The 19,437-nt window shown below is 40.5% G+C and overlaps 2 protein-coding genes across 2 annotated transcripts in view; one reads left to right on the top strand and one right to left on the bottom strand.

The window, feature by feature from the left end:
- The window catches only part of LOC308649489 (uncharacterized protein), a gene marked incomplete at its 5' end in the record, with an annotated part of 72,948 nt that extends 56,270 nt beyond the window's left edge, over positions 1–16,678 (bottom strand). The window contains one exon of the mRNA XM_081295022.1: positions 16,023–16,678. Within this exon, the coding sequence (XP_081151148.1) occupies positions 16,023–16,678 (656 nt within the window). The remainder of the gene's footprint in view (positions 1–16,022) is intronic.
- CCN2 (cellular communication network factor 2) lies at positions 16,048–19,122 on the top strand. Its single transcript, XM_081295356.1, has 5 exons — positions 16,048–16,182; positions 16,337–16,559; positions 16,766–17,017; positions 17,148–17,359; positions 17,733–19,122. Exons 1-5 carry the CDS (start codon positions 16,120–16,122, stop codon positions 18,027–18,029), a joined length of 1,047 nt encoding a protein of 348 aa, XP_081151482.1. The 5' UTR covers positions 16,048–16,119; the 3' UTR covers positions 18,030–19,122.
- Positions 19,123–19,437: the final 315 nt, after the last annotated feature.

The raw sequence follows: 19,437 nt of genomic DNA, 5'->3' as shown, positions 1-19,437 counted from the left end.
CCAAAGTCAAGATTGCTGCCATTCTTAAGGTCTGGAATTCCTGTGCTGTTCTTCTCTTCCTCATCCTTTAACCCAGCTTGGGTCCACAAAGAAAGCCAGGCCAGGTGTTTTGAGGTTACTCACCACTGAGGGGACATCTAGGGCTCCATCCTTCTGTGCCCACTTGTTGGATCACCACCCATTCAACTGGCCCTTGAGCAGGAGCTATCAAGGCTCAAGGCATATGGCTCCATCATAATCTTTTCCTCAAGATCCACAAAGCTTCCCATGTCATGGTCATGGAATTATAGTATTAAACCAGTCTTTCAGAGTTTCCAGTGTCCTGTAGTTCCCAAGTCATACAACTATGAGGGACACTGGTTTATTTTTCATCCATATATGTCTTGCTTCTTCGAACAGATCATAACTTCCTTCTAAGCAAGAATAGTTATCCTTTTATATCCCTCCATATTTAACACAATGTCAGGAATACACCAAATGCTTAAAATATTTGTGAATTGTTTATTTCATTGAGAGTAAACAACAATAAATGACTAACTTTTAATTTGGACATGTTAATAGATTTATTAGCCTGAGAGTTTCACACTAAAATATTCTTATGACTGAAGTTAGGCAATTTTGATAACTGTATTAACTTTTTAAGTTCCATTCAGCCAGTTCAGCAGTTTTTCCTGACCACCTATTAATATCACTCTCCAATCTTGTAGAGAATTATCTACTGTAGTAAAATTATGTTTTAAGTAATATAAGCACTGTATTCTCTAGTATTCTGAAAAATATAAACTTTTCAGGTATGATTACATAAACCTCAGAAATTTTACTCATTTAATCAATAAATACAAAACACTTACCCATGGATTGATATAAATATGCTATAATATTAATTATCATAGTTCCTGAGACCTTGGTTATTATGTAATTTTAGCTAAATTTGGGACATTTATAGACTATTTTGAAGTTCAAGTTAGTTCCCAAACTCTACATAAGGTATTCATTCAGTGGTGGATTTGTTTGTATTCAATGCTGTGTACGAGGTATTCACAAATACTCAGAAGTCAACTTCCAAGAAATACCTTAAATTACCTAGAAAGTTTAAAAAGAACAGCAATTTTCCCATAAACTCCCCTATGATCTTTGATATCTTTAAACCAAAGGAATGTCTATGCCTGTTCCCTTCAGAGTTTTAAACCATTCAAAAAGCCTTTACTTTAAAATGCTATAAAAAAGGTTATCACTTTCTATATATTCCACTGTTTTTTAAAAGGAACTGGGAAACACTGCTGTATCCTAAAGCTATGATAGAATTAGAAATAAACAATGAAATAAACAAGTATTTACATCAAGTATTTACATCAGAAAATATTAACATAAAAGTAAAGTGTTATTTCTCTCACATTGGTGAATCTTATCAGATAGGATTATTTATGATACAATATCCAGAAATCATTTCTTCTAAAGATTAAGGGATATTCCAGCTCATAACACTGATAAGTTAAGAAATGGAGCTATCTTTAGGCAAGGCTTGATATAGCCCCAAGAGCCCGGGTGTTCTGTGTGTCTTTGCTCTGCATTTCGCTAAGGTACCTTCAGCCTTGGACACCACACGTTCATTTCGTAAAACACAAATTTTCCCAAAATGCCCACAGCATCCCCAAATCTCACATCCTTATAACACATCTCCCTCTGTTGCTTATCAAGTAGCCTATCCTGATCAGGTGGGGCTCCAAGGCCACACAGGTACATGTGAGTGTATCTACGTATGTATGTGTACACGCATGTGTACAGGTATGTATGTCTACAGATCTTTTTTTCAACACGTGGTTTCAGGGACACAGTAAAATAAACTTGGAGATAAAGACTAGATTTCTTTTAAGAAAATAGAAAAAAATAGATTTTTAAATGTCAGTATATCAACATATAGTAAGAATAAAAGTGTTTTTACAAATTTTGTTATACTGTATGTGTGTGTATACACGTGAGTGTATATGCACTTGACCAAATATAAAACAAGTTTCCAACTGCAGTCTAAAATTTAATTGGTGTAAACATCTCTGACAGCTCCTCCAAATACTAGAAGAACAATGTAAACAAGTTATAAAGACTGGACAAAGTATGATAAATTTATAATCTACTTAAACAGACCAAAGTGATGTAGAAGGTGTAAAACAAGGTGTAGGGAAGGGTAGTGGGTAGTGATGGGCAAGAATGGAGAATCCAGGTACCAGATAAAGGGTTACATCTGACGAGCAATGAAAGCCACATGAAGGTTTTAAGCAGGTACATAAGCATTTTAAGCACTTCGAATTGACAGATTCTTCAGGCAGCAGTGGACAGAATAAAATGGAGAAGGCAATAATACACATCAAAACACCAGTTAATAACAGGAAGATCAACACAGGGCCAGACATTGAGGGAATATGTTGGGAAGATACGTTGAGAAGTAGAGTCCAGAGAGCTTTATAACTGATTAAATATAGGGAGTAAAAGAGAAAAATGAGAAGAGAATGCACAGGCTTTGGTGTGGAGTAACTGGAAATCTGTGGTTCCAAATACTAAAAGTCTGTGCATAGAAGGGTCACAGTCTCAGGGAGGGGGGAGATGAACTCAGTTTTGAATATGCTTACTTTAAGATCTGTGCAGGACATTCCAGTTACTGTCCTGTTCACAGCATGAATGAACTCAGAACAGTTTCTGGTCATGATCCAAAGAACAGAGAAACATCAACACCACAGTTAAGAACAGGACCAGGGACAAAAGAGTAAGGGTCATCCACATCAAAGGGGTAGGCAGAGGGAAATGAGTCTGCAAAAGAGACCAAAGGACATGGTCAAAGAGACCGGGAACAGGATTCAACTACCAAATTCACATAGAATGTGATGGACATCATTATCCAAAGTACATGCATAAAGACATAAATTGGTGTGAACATACTTTATATACAACCAGAGATATGAAAAATTGTATTGTATATATGTAATAAGAATTGTAATGTTTTCCACTCTCATATATTTTTTTTAAAATCAATTAAAAATTTAAAAAAAAGAAATAAGATATATGAGAACTGAGAACAATACACTGGATTTAGTAATGAAGAAGTTATTTGGTGACATTTTAAGTGCAATTGGTTGGATGGCAAGTTAAAAGTTGAGCATTTATAGTCAAAAAATACAGAGCAGTGTGTGTGTGTGTGTGTGTGTGTGGTGTGTGTGAGGATGTGTTTTAGGAGACTCAGTGTGAAAAAGCAGCAGCTAGAGGAATGTGTGAGACAAAGGGAACATTTCTTTGTTGAGCTGTTTTTCTTTTATAGAATGTAGACATGTTTATATGTTAAAAAGAAGAAGCCAAGAGAGAAAAATTAGTTAAAACACAGTAGAAAGGGGAAAAAAAAGAATCTGATTCTACGGGAGACAGAAGGAAGCTGGATCCAAAGCACAAGTGGAGGTTTGTCTGAACTGGCACTGCCTAGCGGATCTTTCTGCAGTGATGGACAGGCTCTCCAAATCATTCAATATGATAATCCCTAGGTATATGCAGCTGGTACAACTTATTTTTTTAATTCTGATTGATTTAAATTTAAATAGCCACATTGGCTAGTGGCTAAAAAAAAAAAAAATGAATACTCCAATTCTACAGGAGCAAATAAGAGGCTAAGACCCACCCATCCTAGGGAGGATGGCTAGTGTTGTTAGTGCTTGCCATTCTGAGGCAGGAGGAAGGCTGATTCACTGAAAGAAAGAAAAGCCACAGGGTAGGAGACTCAAGGAGAGCAGTAAGGTTTAAAAGGAATTCAAATAACTAACCAGAACCAAATAAAAGCACAACTGACAGAACTGAGGACCCAGCTGAGACGGAAGGCTGCAGAAACAAATCAGACAGGAGGTAGCTTTAAAAAAGCTTGAGAAACTCAGTCCCAAAGGTGCTAAGAGCTAAGAGCCTGATGACATAGAACACTGTGCCATGGCCTGAGAAGGAGCAAAGATATGTGTTCAGGAGAAAGAAGGGAAGCAAGAGCTTCAAGCCTCAGTCAGGTCAGAGAGTTGACATAAAAGGTAGTAACCAAGAGATCAGTGAAGGATAAGTGAGTTTCCAGGGGATGAAGCAATTCTATTCAGTGGCAAGTCCTGATTGGCTTAAAAGGAGCAGGCCACAGGAATTAAGAATGAATTTTTAGGATTGTTCTGGTGATTACTGGGGTAACCCAAGGTGGCAGCTGGGGAGTGAGTAGTGGAGATTAGAGAGCTGGACAGAAAGATGGATACATAATAAGATATCAGCTTGTGTTATTATGGAGGTTGGGAAGTCCCACAATCCATCTTCTGCAAGCTGGAGACCCAAAAAAGCCAATGAGGTAATTCAAAGGCCTGAAAACTAGAGAGCTCATGGTACAGAGTCCCCATAGGGTTTGAAAGCCCTGGATCCAGGAGGGCCCAGGGCAGAGGTAGATCCATGTTCCAGCTCAAGCAGTCAGACAGAGGGAGGACAGAGCAATCTTTCTCTACCTTTTTAATCTATTCCGACCCTCAGTGGATTACAGGATGCCCACGCACATTAAATGGGATGATCTTCTTTACTCAGTCCACCAATTCAAATGCTGATCTCTTCTTGATACAGTCTTACAGACACTCCCAGAAATAACTTGTAATTCAATAGCTAGGAATTCTGTGACCCAGTCCAGTTATTTAATATTAACCATCACAGGGTGCTATGGAAGAAGGTGAGCCAGGTATGAAGCCCTCAAAAAATAAATTGTTGGTGTGCTGCCAACAGTTACGGAAGAGACATGTGAGGAAATTTCATAAGAAAAAGAAACCTTAGGATGTGGTTTCTTCAGAACACTACAGCAAACTGGGGAAGGAGAAGCAGGAAGGGGAGAAAAGAATGTGCCTAGCGCAGCATTGAGTGAGGGTGATCAGAAGGCCCTGAGGAAGGACTGCTGAGAAGCAGAAAGCAAGCAAGCTGAATCACCATGTACAAAGATGATCACCTCACACTGACAGAAGACAGACAGATGTGAGTGGTGGGAACGTGAGGCCAAGGGAATTAACTCCATAAAATGGGTCCATTGTGCTGACTCCCACATGATTTCTTTTCCAAGAAGCAATTTACTTGCAGCCCAACCTGGTTGAAGTGAACAGAATATGTCACATTTCTCAGCAAACTACCTGTTATCTTCAGGATAAATGCAGGCCTGAAATAATGTTGATAAGAGGAAACCAAGTTACCCTGAAGGGGGAGACTTTGGTGACCATTTCCACAAACCAGAATACAGAACTAGGGAGACAATTAGAGACAGTATAGGCCAAAGTGACCTAGAGCTGTTGTGGCAATGGAGATTTGAAAGTCTGATGTCATCCTGCTGCCAGTCAAAAGTCAAGAGGTGGACCTGGGTAGGATTTTCTGGAAACTTCTCTGGGGTCCCCAGTAAAACTGGAGGCAGGAGAAGTACACTGTCCCTCTCCTCTCTGAAAGGACTCATTTTCTCCCTTGAAGTGTCCCTTTTTTCCCCTTGCCCATCCCTTCTAATAAACTCACTGCCTGTTACTCTGAGCAATATGTCCGAAATCTTCCTGACCTGATTGCAAGAATCAGGGTTTGAAAGGCGGGCGGGCGGGGAGGTGAGGGGGGGTGGGGGGTCTTCATGCTGCATCATTTTCCCAGAAAGCTCCAACCCTGTAAGAATATCAGGGAAGCATTCTGTTGGTACCATAATCAAACTGCCTATTTTTTGAAATCCTCCTAGTTTCTCTAGGACTTTTCTGGTGCTTTACTTTCTTCAGAAAGGTAGAGAATATGACCATGTTTCTAGTTATCATTAGTATTATAAAATTAGGTAATGGCTTTTGCAGCTATTAAATACAACTGTATTATTCAAAGGGATGTTTTCATCTCCACTTATCAGTTCTTCCCATTTTGGAATTATCTTACGTAGCAATTGGATTTCATAAGGTTAAATATCCCCATATGTACAGAATGGGTTCAAAGTCATTCATACCATGAGGCTGTCACTGTGACATCATTGTATCCAAACCAAGCTCATCCTCATTTTATATAGACTTTCCCACTTTCTTTCTCTCCTCCTCCTCATTCTTTCACTTCATTATTTTAACAGCAGAAACTAGAAACTTCCTTTTGCTCCCTTCTGCAGTGCCAACACTGCCCATACTCTCCCTCTCCCTCTCTCTCCCCACCCCCCTCCTCCATGTTGCAGAGACTTTCCTGGGCATTGCTTTTGTAACTATCTCAAAATAATTAAATCTAAGATTGAAGTGGCCTCATTTGCTATTTTACCATAAATATTTGTATTCTCCCATGGGTATTAACAGAATCTATTTAGATGATTTAGAGATGAACGTTTTTTTAATAACTAGCACCAAAATCCCCTAAACTGTATGCTTTGCTGCTTTCAAGAAGTTATACTCCCCCCTGTGGCAATCTGATGACAAAAAATAAAAAATAAAAAATAAACAGAAAAAGGGCATCCTAAAGACAGAATTACATGTCATAAATCATTAGCAAGTTAAACAACAAGGGCATGGGTCTTGCTAGGGAAAAAAAAAGATGTCATATGACCTGTCACAACATTCTTTCAATGTAATCTGCATGAATTATGAATCTGAAAGCTACTGAGCTATGGGTTGATATTTGGCAAATGTGCTAATACAGAAATTGAGTATCTGAGATAAACTAAAAGAAAAATCTTTAAGGAACATTGAGGGCTTATTCTGTGATAAGCATTGTTCTAAGTTTTTTTTTTTTACAAGATTTTTGTATTTAATCCTTTAAATTGTCAAAACAATGTTATGAAATCTTAGGAAGTGGGTGCTATTATTATCTTAAAGTTAAGAGAAACCAACCAGGCTTAGAGAGACTTAGTGGTTTGCTTAATGTCACACATTGAATAATATGTATAAACAGTGAAACGGGGGGAAAAAAAAGATCTCTCCTGAAATAGTGAGAAAGAGAAATGCAAATCCAGCAAATTCAATGTTCAGATCCATCCTATCTTGTTATCTTACAGAACATTTGAACTCAAAGATAAAAATTTGGCCTTGCTAAATCTAAATTGGTGGCTAATTTTATCAACTGCTTTTAAACTAAAGAATGAACTATTAAGTCATACAATTTCATAATAGAATCTCAAACTAGAATTGTTTTTAAAATCTTATTTAATGAAACATGAGTCAAGTTTAGTAAGGCTTTATTCTCCAAATTTTAAAACAAAATGTAAACACTGAAAAAGTTTTGTTTGGTTTGTTTGTTTTGGTTTTTTTTTTTGTTTGTTTGTTTTTTTTTAATGATCTATTGGTATCTTTTTCCATCCCCTTTGCCTTTGTGAGCCTATCTTGGTTGAATACTGGACTGCCTGAAAGAGTAAAACAGTAGCATTTTGCTATCACCTCACTGCTAGGACACCTGGGGAACCCCTAGCAGAATGACCCCAGCAACACATCTCCAAAGGCTGCCAGGTGACTGCCTTCTCAATGCCTTTGGCTCATTCCTGCTGCCTTGTGGTCTCCTGCCCTCACATGCAGTCTAGGAATTCCCTTCATCCTTGGCACTTACTGTAGACAAAATGGCTTCCAGATGGCCATGGCTGCTTAACATAAGGTCATTTTCCTTTACTGGGAAGTTGGATGTGATGCATGAAAAATATAGAAGTTTTGAGTTCTTGAGTCCGCTTTATATTATGGTCAGGTTTCAGTGAGGAAAATGAGAACACATGAGAGGCAGAAGCGGCACTCCCATGCTGTGGTCCCCTTTCTGACAGATACTTCAGAAGCTGGTCAGGAAAAATCTGCTTGACTGGTAAAGGGAGGAGCATGTCTGGAAAGCTGTCAGATCCAACAGGGGATACTCTGGCTGTGGCCATGCCCAGCCTCACTGCAAAGTCAGATAGGTTCAAAGTCTATCTGAAGCTGGACTGGGAGTCTGCTTGCTTACTTACCCGGCTGAAAGCAAGCAGTTGGAGCCTCAGGAATCAGCTATTTATGGAAAAAGAAGGGCAAAATACCTTAATAGAACTGACATAGAGATATTAAAATGATGAAAATGCTGTAAAATATTCATTTGGACAAAAGAAGCATCCATCATCTAACATGAGAAATAGCTTGATGGTGAAATATTCCCAGACTTTAGTAAGTCCATAGCTCTATGAAACTTTATGCTATAGTAGTCAACTTTCACACACACGCATGAGTCAGTAAGAAAGCCTGCCATTCCTAGACAACACTCCCAAGCCCTACCATGCGTGCTTATGACATAGATCACATTCCATTAACAACATGAAACAAGTCATGATTCAATTCAAGCCAAACCATTCCAGGCCTGAAAGAGAAATGAGGAAATCTAAAATCTGAATATGGAGTGCACCCAGTTTAAGGAAAAATGCATCTTCAATAAAGACAAATCCATAAAATAAACACCATGTCAATAACAAACAGGGACGTGTTTGTTAAAGGACACTCGTGAAAAACTTAGGTTTATAGTAGATATTGCCTCAGTGTTGACAGCCTGTCCTACAATGTCATGATATTTATTCATAAGGGTAGCTTATCAGTGAATGATGCAATTATTCAAGAAGACTTTTATGAAGTCTGTGGTTGGTCCCAGTCTCAGCCTAAACAAGACTACACAGCTTGAGACACAGAAACTTTTCGGTGTGGGCTGAAGCTGATGTCACAGCAGTGCACGCCCTGATATGAACAGTCCCAAGGCATCATCTTGATTCATTTTTTTTCCTTTTTTAGCTGTTTATAAGTTCACTAGTGGATAAAGAGCAACACATCTGTCTGCATAGCAAAATCACAAAATCTTAATTGCTGAGAAATACAAAACCTAAAAAAAACATCAGGGACACAGGCTTATTATTGACACACTAAATTTTTATTAGTGTAGCTTCTACACTAATAAAAAAATTCTCTAAGCCCAAGTTTCTCTCCTAATTCAGGTCAGTAAATATTATCTTTCTAGTTCATGTTTATCACAGACCACAACATAAAGCGCCTATTAGCTGAGGGGCATTTATATGCCTTACTTTTGGAATCTGTATACGGGGTAAAAATGGGAGTTCATAACCCACTTGAATCAAACTGTGAAATATGATATATTAAGAACTATGTAATGTTTTGAACGACCAACAATAAAAAAAAAAGAAGACCTGAGATTAAAGTGTTCTTAAGGACATACAATGTTCAGAGACAACCATCTAGAGAGTATGGGGAAAAGCAAGGGTGTTTTTTTTAGAAGAACCAAATTCAAATTCACACATCCCTATTCCATCTCTAACCACACTTACATTTTGTTAGCATTCCTGGACCTCAATGTCTCACCTACAAAATGGAAAGAATAATATCTCATGAGTTTGTTCTGAAGGTAAGATGGTGCCTGTAAAGGGCTCTGTAAATTTAAAATTTCCACATAAACTGCAGGGTGACAGAGGCAACATCAGGTTTCTATTCCATGCACTTAGACAGAGCCCTAAGGAGAATTCCTGTTAAACTGATCAGATAAAATCAGCACTGTGCATTCTAATGTCAAAGTAAAAAAAAAAAAAAAATAGTTCACTTTTACTTCAAACTTGATGATTTCGAGAGTTTAGAATGTGATCATCTTCCTCATACATGGTGAAAACTTTGATCTGAGAGATTAAATATTTTCTCAAAAATCCTGACTCATGTGTTCAGATTTTAATATATGATTTCAATTGGCACAGCTATTTAAAAATTCACACATAGGAAGATAGCAACTCTTTAGAAAACTTGAACTAGTTAGTTTTCAGTGTTCTCAAACATATTAGCAATGGATTTGCCTGTAATTTGAAAATTTACTTCTCACCATCATGGTAGCACAGTTCACACTACAAAATGAAATGTAAGAAAACTGTCACCCAAAGATAAGACAAGTGTAAAGGTCTGTGGCACCTTGTAAAGCAAAAGGCACCGGTGTGGCGTCTGAGAGATACAAAACCTAAAGAAAACGTCAGGGACACAGGCTTATTATTGACACACTAAATTTTTATTAGTGTAACTTCTACAATTTTCACTGAAGAAGCAAAAGACTATTTAGAGTCTCCCTAACCTTCTCTCCACAAAAACAAATGAAAATCATACAATGGAAATGAAGGGAGTAGATGCTATCCGGTGATGAGAAGCTGGATAGGGAGCTTCTTTTACGTATTCTGAAAACTATGAAACAGAAAGTACCGTGCTGTGTTCCCATCATATTTAAGGGATGTAAGAAGCACAAGACAAAGTTGCATTTGTTAAATACCTTTATCAGTTCTGAGCATCTAATCTAAAAAATGAAGAAGCAGCATTTCATTTTCCCTGAGCTCTCATCTAATTTCAATGCTTCCAAATTCCTGTGAAATTGGGAGATGTTATCAAGTCAGACTGTGATGAGTTTAATGTCCCCCCCACCCAACACTCTAAACTCGCACTATGGAAGACTGAACCCAGGGGTGCTCTGTCACTGAGATAAACCCTCAGCTACTTTTTTTTTTTTTTTCCAAACAGGGTCTTGCTAAGTCATTTAGACCTCAGACTTTCAATTCTCCTGCCTCAGCCTTCAGAGTAGCTGGTATTACAGGCCTGCACCACCATGCCCAACTGTGATGGGTTTTTAAAATCAATCTGAGTATGACTTGGTCTAAAGGGCAAGAAGGAGACCCCGATGAAGAATGAAAGAGGTCTGAGGATGTAGCTCAGTGTTAGAGTGCTTGCCTAGCATGTGAGATATAAGAGGCCTTGAGTTCATTGGACAGTACCACCTAAAAGAAAAAAGAAAAGAGAAGGATGATTTCAAAACACTAATATCTTAAAAGAAATTCCTTACATACATATTGTCTCCTTGAGTTGCATGATAACTGTGAGCAGGTGGGAAATTTGGGGGTCAGAGAAGATAAGTGCCTTATCTAAGTCCACATGAAACGCAAATGTCAGGTGTGGAACTCACACCCCCAGCCTCTTAGCCTTCCCTCCAGTCTATATCTAATGGTTTTCAAAAAGTATTCCAGGGAGCCCTGGAGTCCTTAGAAGGGGCCTCAGGTGTCCTGGCTGGAGGTGGGAGCACATCTGCAAGGATGAATTATGGACCTGTCTTAAGGTTCCCACATCCCCACCCTCAGCCAAATCCCTAGGGACATCATGTAATTTTTTTACACCAGTCCTTTCAAAATGTATCCTTTCATTTATTTGCATTCTTTGGTATAAACTATCTAGTCTTAATTCTCTCCTCCTATTGAAGAATCTCCCCAAACAACACATTTTAAAGAATGACCTTCTCTCTTTCATGCCCATTAAATGACACCTACACATAGGCATACACATCAACTTAAGTATCATCAAGGACACTCTGAACATTCAGTTTGATTGAAAGGGTTGTAAACACTCCTGGTTCCTAAACTGTAATGCGTCTGAGTTTCCACCTGCCAAGGGAAGCCTCAGAGACCACCAGGATGGATTTTAGGAACACCTGTGCTCCCTGGTACCTCCTCCCATTAACAAAAGCTGACCAGAGACAGCATGAATCCTAAGTCAACTAACAGAACAAATTAAACCAACAAATAAGTGAAACAAATGGTAAGCTGTAGGAAATATCTTATTATGAAACAAAGCTTCGTTTCTCATTCCTCTAGCCCCCAACTCCACCCACAAGCAAGGTATGGGGCAGGCAAACATAAAACACAAACCACACAGAGGAGCCTTGATGGCTCAAATACCTTGACAAATACCTTTGCAACAGAAAATATCCTAAGAAACTTAGAAGAACTAATTATAAGGAAGAAAAAGCAGGAGGGTAATGAATATAATTTAGATAGCAAACATCCGTCCTTCCTTCCCGCCACTGAACTCCCTGGGCTGATGGCCTCTCCTTAACCTTCATCTTCAGCAAATAAAAGGTCATGTAAACCAAGCTAGGGTTCCTGAAGATTTTAGAATAATATTTGTTACTATTTTTCAAAAAGCCTTTGGCATAATTTTTTGGGGGGGAGGGTTGGAATGCATTTATACGACTGAACTTGAGGCTTGCTAGAAACATCGGAAGCCCACTCCCAGCCCACCCTGAGGACAAATCGCTCATTGTCCAGATGCCCTTACATGGCCAGACTTCCTATAAGTCTGACAGCTCAGTGTATGCACTGCGTACAGGTTTTGGCTCTGAGTCACATTCCTCCAGTATGTTTCCCTGGGAGCTTTGATTTCCGCTTTGAGGGCTGGCACTAACTCCTGCTTGCTCTTATAAGAAAATGTCTACAACTAAAAGTTGAAAATGTGCAAGATTCCTTCTTTAAGTACACAAACACTCCAAGTCTGGCCACTTTCCTGTAGTCCTGCCAGGTTTTCTCTCTGTCTGATATCTGATCAAGTAACCTTTTTTTTTTTTTTTTTTTTTTAAATGGACAGGATGCCTTTATTTTATTTGCTTATTTTTATGTGGTGCTGAGGACCGAACCCAGTGCCTCACATGTGCAAGGCAAGCGCTCTGCCACTGAGCTACAGCCCCAGCCCAAGTAACCTTTTTTTAGGGAGAGAAAACAAAAAAAAGCATAAGGGAAGGAATGTAGTACATCCACAGCAGAATATCTTACAAGATTTAGCTTAGTGACATGCACCAACCATGCCCTAGTAGACACACACATACCTTATATAGTTTAGTAAACGACTCAGTGGCCAGTTTAGTGAATTCCTCATTTTACCGGGGTTGGGGAGTGGGGTACTTTCTAAAAAAGCATCTGCTACTAAATACTTGGCTTACAAGTCAAAATTAGTGCATCTTCACCATTTTGCACCCAAATTCAAAGAGCTTTTTCTCTCCCATTCTGACCTACTGTCACTCAAAAGGGTTGGGATAAGTCAGAGTTGGACGAAGTTATAAGAAGCCACTATTTCCACTTTACCGCCCAGGCGCACACAAACATTTGCTGAGTCATTTATAATAGTGCAAGAATTCAGATGCTATGGCATGAATTGAGGACGGAGTGTCCGCCTTTCCCTCTGAGTTTCCTGGCACCCAATGGTCTGTAACACAATAAAAACATACTTTCTAGTCTGTGAATGTCTTGAGTGTCTTCTCTCATTCTTTCTCTCTCTAGGTGTGTGTGCGTCTGTCTCTCTGTGACTTTCTTAATAATGATCTCTTCTATCAACGCTTTTCAAATGAATTTTGATCATAAAGCCTCAATCTATATTTTATTCTGAAATTTCACGTTCTCTACATTTCAATATACATAGTTTCTCTTAGCCAGTATAGTATAAGTCCGAAGCTCACTACAGACTTATTGAGACTTTGAGAAGCAACTTGAATTTTGTAGTAAAACCAAATTTTTTATAATGTCTTGATATTTTTAACAATGGTGCAGAATGGTAACATACTTATGTGTGTAGAGAGAGAATTAAGAAAGATAAAAATAAGCAAATTAGTATCAATTCCTTGAGAATTTTAATCTCAAGAATTTTAATCTATTTAACTCTCATTGAACCCTAAAAAATTAAAAAACTTTTACTACCTTCATTTTATAAAGGGAAACTTGGAACTATAGCTCCTTGTTGTGACTTCTCTCAGACTAGTGAATGGCAGGTCCAAGAATACCACCCAAGTCACCCACCTATAACCCAGTCCAGCAACTTATCCCATTCATAAATGAGTCTCCTGCTGTGTGCATGAAACTACTGGAGGTGGCTCTCAGACTCTCCTGAGGTTTCAAATATTCCCCAACTGCTTTCCCATCTCCCTTACACTGAAAGCTAGAGAGCTCACCACAAAGCCCACATCCCATGTTAGGTGAGGCTACAGCTTCACATCCCTCCCTTTCCCCCGTCCACCCCACCTTTCCAACCATTAGTGGTACATATAATTGGGGGTTTAGGCCTTGAAAGATTTCACTGTGGCTTCCCACATATTTCAAACTTTTAAAATCATCCACAAGGGAAGAAAAAGTTGGGGGCCAAGTTGCCTTTAATACACATGTGGCTATTAACATAACTTGGAATGTTCCTTCTTTAAATAGGAACTAGCACGCCTCTTCTCTTTGAGGAATGCTTGGAAAGAACATTAAATGACAATGATGAAAATTCTTCCTGAGCTTCAGAGGCCCCTTGCTGGCCATTCACACTGTTGACATGCAACTGCACTGTACAACATGTGGCTTGCTTAACGAGGTAATTGAGCACAGATGATGTGGTATGTGCTCAAGTTGAAGTGCCCTCCCCCAACCAACCCTTGGCTATTTTTCAATAGAATGAAGTGAAACAAAAAAAAAAAAAAAAAAAAAAAAAAAATTGGCCCGTTTAAACAGGCTGCTTTCAAATTATAATTCTATTATGTGTTGTTTCTAAAGTATGTCTTTGCATCAGAAATAGAATATAGGTGTACTTAACCTTACACCTATATTCTGAAGCATCATCAACTGAAAGAAATCCACTCATTGGTAACACCAATGTGAAGTGATATGGCAGGGCCCCAGAATCACACTCTTTACATAAAATGGTAATTGGAGCTATTAACAAAAAAGCCAGGAAAAAATATAAATTCTAAATGAATACACAGTTAATTGGATCCTTACTGAAGCTAAGCAGCAATATCAAGAAACAGAGATAAGTATATACTGGTCAAATTTGACATCTGCATACAACAGAAGAAATAAGACTTATTCCTTCTGTAATTTTACCTTGCTGCATTAGGCCATGCTCTATTAGAGGTCACAATCACTTAGTCACAGATGTGAGGGGAGTCACTAAAAATATATTATTCACTGACAGTTTATAGCCAGACACAAGAGGGGTCAGTGTTCTTGTTACATAATCAATTTTCTTGCTTCTAGACAAACCAAGTCCAACTCACATTTGAAGATTACAGGTTTTAGTGTAAGTAAAATCATTCCTTCTCCAAGACTTCAGCACAGCTGTGTTTAAGATGCCCCAAATGAACTCCAAGCTTCTGGCTGGCCTCCTCCTGTCTGCTTCTCTCACCTCCCATCCCTTCCTAACACTCAGAGCTTCTACCTACCCAACACATAATCCTTTCTCTAATATAACAATAGACCCATTTTTCTGGAAATACCCATGCCCATCAACCCCTTTCCCTCTCTACCTCCCACAAAAAAAAAAAAAAAAAAAAAAAAAAAACCACTTCTGCATGTATTAAGAGAAAATCAAGTCAGAGTGCTGAAAATCTCCCCCATGAACTTGCATCCTTACTCAGACCCCTGGCTTTGTTATTCTTGTCTGGCTGTGGGCCACCAAACCGTTATCTGGACTTACAAAGGATCAAATTCCTCTATTCAGGGTTTTGCAGGTAGGCAGCTTGGGGATTTCAAATGATTAGAAGCAACTTTCTGCTCTCTATAGAATTTCAAGAGCCTACAGCCTCTTAAACATAAATCATTATTAAAAAAAAAAAAACAACCAGCAAAAAAATGAGAAAGAAAACTCTTGAATTTTTTTTTTTTTTTTTTTTTTTTTTTTTTTTTTTTTTTTTAGGAATCCCTGATGTTTACTTTTTCAGTTACCTACCTTCTAAAAAGGATTTATATTAGTGGATAGTATAGGGCAAATTTCTTAAGCACAGCAAAGGCATAAAAATAACAGCTCTTGTGTTTTTAAATGATATACAAGTCAGGAGTGGTGCGAAAAGGATCGGGGAAAAAATCCTATTTGGTGCTGGAAATACTTTTTTTTTTTTTCTGGTGAGCTGAAGTGTGCCAGCTTTTTCAGACGGAGGAATGCTGAGTGTCAAGGGGTCAGGATCAATCCGGTGTGAGTTGATGAGGCAGGAAGGTGGGGAGGAATGCGAGGAATGTCCCTGTTTGTGTAGGACTCCATTCAGCTCATTGGCGAGCAGGGCCGTCCTGAGCGTATAAAAGCCTCGGGCCGCCCGCCCCAATCTCACACAACAACTCTTCCCCACTGAGAGGAGGCAGCCAGTGCAACTCCAACCTCAGGCGACTCACCGGCCTCCAGCCCGACGGCAGCCGCCCCGGCGGACAGCTCCAGAGACCACAGCCGGCGCGTCCAGGCACCCACCTGCGCTCAGAGCTCGCTCCCGGCTCCGGCCCACCGCGCCCCTCGCCGTCGCCGCGCACTGCGTCCCGCCGCCCGCTCCGATCGCAGCGCCCTGACCATGGCCGCCGCTGTGGGACCGGTCCGCTTCGCCTTCGTGCTCCTCCTCGCCCTGTGCAGCCGGGTAAGCACCGGGAGTCCCTGCCGCGGCTGCTGGGGAGGGCGTCGGACGGCAGGGTAGGGAAGGATGGAGGGAGGAGGGCCGGCCCCGTGGCGCCGAGGGTGTGCGCACCCAGCGAGCGAGAAAGCACCGGCTGACCGCCCCTTTCTCCCTGCAGCCGGCCACCGGCCAGGACTGCGGTGGGCAGTGCCAGTGCGGGACAGCGCCGGCGCCTCGCTGCCCGGCCGGCGTGAGCCTTGTGTTGGACGGCTGCGGCTGCTGCCGCGTCTGCGCTAAGCAGCTGGGCGAACTGTGCACCGAACGCGACCCCTGCGACCCGCACAAGGGCCTCTTCTGTGACTTTGGTTCCCCAGCCAACCGCAAGATTGGCGTGTGCACCGGTAAGATCCACAGCCCCCGCCCCTTTCCTCGACCGCGAGTAGTGGGCTTTCCTTAACTCCCACCCGCCTGCTGGAAAAAGAATCCGCTCCAACCCAGTCTTTTCTGCAGCCCGCCCCATGCAGCCCTGATGGGCTTACTGTTAGAGCACCTGGAGCTGAAGCCTGACCTCTCACCTCCATTGCTTTTTCCCCCTTGCTCTCTGCAGCCAAAGATGGTGCCCCATGCGTCTTCGGCGGGACTGTGTACAGGAGTGGAGAGTCCTTCCAGAGCAGCTGCAAGTACCAATGCACTTGCCTAGATGGAGCGGTGGGCTGCGTGCCCCTGTGCAGTATGGATGTTCGCCTGCCCAGCCCTGACTGCCCCTTCCCGAGAAGGGTCAAGCTGCCTGGGAAGTGCTGTGAGGAGTGGGTGTGTGATGAGCCCAAGGATCACACCGTGGTTGGCCCTGCCTTGGCTGGTGAGTTGAATCTTCCTCTAAGTCAGTGTTGTCATTCTCCTCCAGGGCTGAGTGCTGACAATGCCAAGAAAAGGGGGAAATTGTCTTATCCGGGCATTTTACCTTGTGTTTGTGTGCTCTACTTTCACAGCCTACCGTCTGGAAGACACCTTTGGCCCAGACCCAACCATGATGCGAGCCAACTGCCTGGTCCAGACCACAGAGTGGAGTGCCTGTTCCAAGACCTGTGGGATGGGCATCTCCACCCGGGTTACCAATGACAACGCCTTCTGCAGGCTAGAGAAGCAGAGTCGCCTCTGCATGGTCAGGCCTTGTGAAGCTGACCTAGAAGAGAACATCAAGGTTTGTTTTCTGTTCCTGTTAGCTTATTTTCATGGGATGACAGTGAATGGGACCAAAGTTAGGTCTCTTGCCACCCTTGTTATTATAGATCTGTTATCTCCAAAAATATCTAACCATGGAGCTGTTTTGCTGGAATGAGAGATTGTATAATAGGAGCCGCCAGTTTTCCACTACAAAAACCTCCCCAGTGTTAGTTAATTCATGACATTCCAAGAGACTCCATGACTATTTTTGGAAAACTGGCAAATGAAACTCAAAGTTTCTGTCCTCAAATATAAACACAAGTTCAGACAACTTAAGGCTAGAACACAGGGTTGAGGAAAGCCACTCTTCCTGTAGTAATGATGTTTCTTCTCTTCCTTGTCTTCCATAGAAGGGCAAAAAGTGCATCCGTACCCCCAAAATCTCCAAGCCTGTCAAGTTTGAGCTTTCTGGCTGCACCAGTGTGAAGACATACAGGGCCAAATTCTGTGGTGTGTGCACAGATGGTCGATGCTGCACCCCTCACAGAACCACCACCCTGCCTGTGGAGTTCAAGTGTCCTGATGGTGAGATCATGAAGAAGAGCATGATGTTCATCAAGACCTGTGCCTGCCATTACAACTGCCCTGGAGACAATGACATCTTTGAGTCACTGTACTACAGGAAGATGTATGGAGACATGGCGTAAAGCCAGAGAGTGAAAGACATGAACTCATTCGACTGTAACTTGAACTGATTCACATCTCATTTTTATGTAAAATGATTTCAGTAGCACAAGTTAATTTAAATCTGTTTTTCTAAATGGGGGAGAAAAATTCCCACCAAATTCAAAATATTGTGCCATGTCATACAAATAGTCTCTCAACCCCAGACACTGGTTTGAAGAAAGTTAAGACTTGACAGTAGGACTGCAGTAGCACACAGTGCCTGAATGTACACTAAAGGGTGGCTTCAGGAGAAGTGGAGACACCAGTAGGAAGCCTAGTACTATCAGATTGCATCTTAAAGTTGTAATGTGCCTGCAACTTGGAATGTAATTGAGAAGGAAAAATTTAGCATACTTGCTGACCTGCCTATAGTTCCAGCAACAGCTAGGATCTGCATTCTCCAGCCATTGTGAGGCTGAGTCAAGTTGTTCTTTAAGTCAGAACAGCAGATTCAGCCCCGACATTCTGATTCAAATGACAGTGTTTAGGAATCAGAAACCTGTCTATTAGACTGGACAGCTTGTGGCAAGTTAATTTGCCTGTAACAAGCCAGATTTTTTTTTTATTGATACTGTAAATATTGTGGATATATATATTATATATATATATATATTTGTACAGTTATCTAAGTTAATTTAAAGTTGTTCGTGCCTTTTTGTTTTTGTTTTAATGCTTTGATATTTCAAATGTTAGTCTCAAGTTCTGAACACCATAGGTAGGACGTGAAGCTTATCTGATAATTCAAAGCCTGAAATGAATATTCAAATGGAAATTGTAATCAGTTAGAGTGGCAGTCCATCAAAACAGATGGTTTGCTGAAGGTGAGGTAGCAATGTCCTTGGAAATCTGGTTTCTAGACAGGAAATGTGGTAGCCTCACTTTCAGTGACCAATGGCCTTTATTGGAAAATGACTGGCTCTATATAATTCTATAGGTCAGTTTTCCACCTAGAAGCATTTGATTCTATTTTGACTATGACTGTTTTTTGGACAGTTTATTTGTTGAGAGTGTGACCAAAAGTTACATGTTTGCACCTTTCCAGTTGAAAATAAAGTATATATTTTTTCTACAAAGGACTTGGCTCTTGGTTTATTCTTGGAAATGGTTCTGAATTTTCTTGAGTATAAATGGGCAATTTTGGTTTATCTTAAGATAACAAAATTATCCAAAAATTTTCTAAATACCTTTTATCACATATAGTAATAAATTGGTTAATCAATAGAATTGTGAATAAAAATACTTCAGACTCAGTCAAGTTTCACAGGCTTGCAGTTACACACATCATATTGAGGACACGGGCTTTTTTTGTTTGTTTTTTATTTCCAAAGTACATCATGAACAGTTTAAATTCAATTCTTTATGGATGACTTTAGTCTCCTCTAATCCTTG

Source organism: Spermophilus citellus (assembly GCF_964194105.1).
Source record: "Spermophilus citellus genome assembly, chromosome: 5".
In the NCBI taxonomy this organism is placed as follows: domain Eukaryota; kingdom Metazoa; phylum Chordata; class Mammalia; order Rodentia; family Sciuridae; genus Spermophilus; species Spermophilus citellus.
The sequence above is the reverse complement of the archived record's forward strand: the minus strand, read 5'-3'. Positions and strand labels throughout refer to the sequence as shown.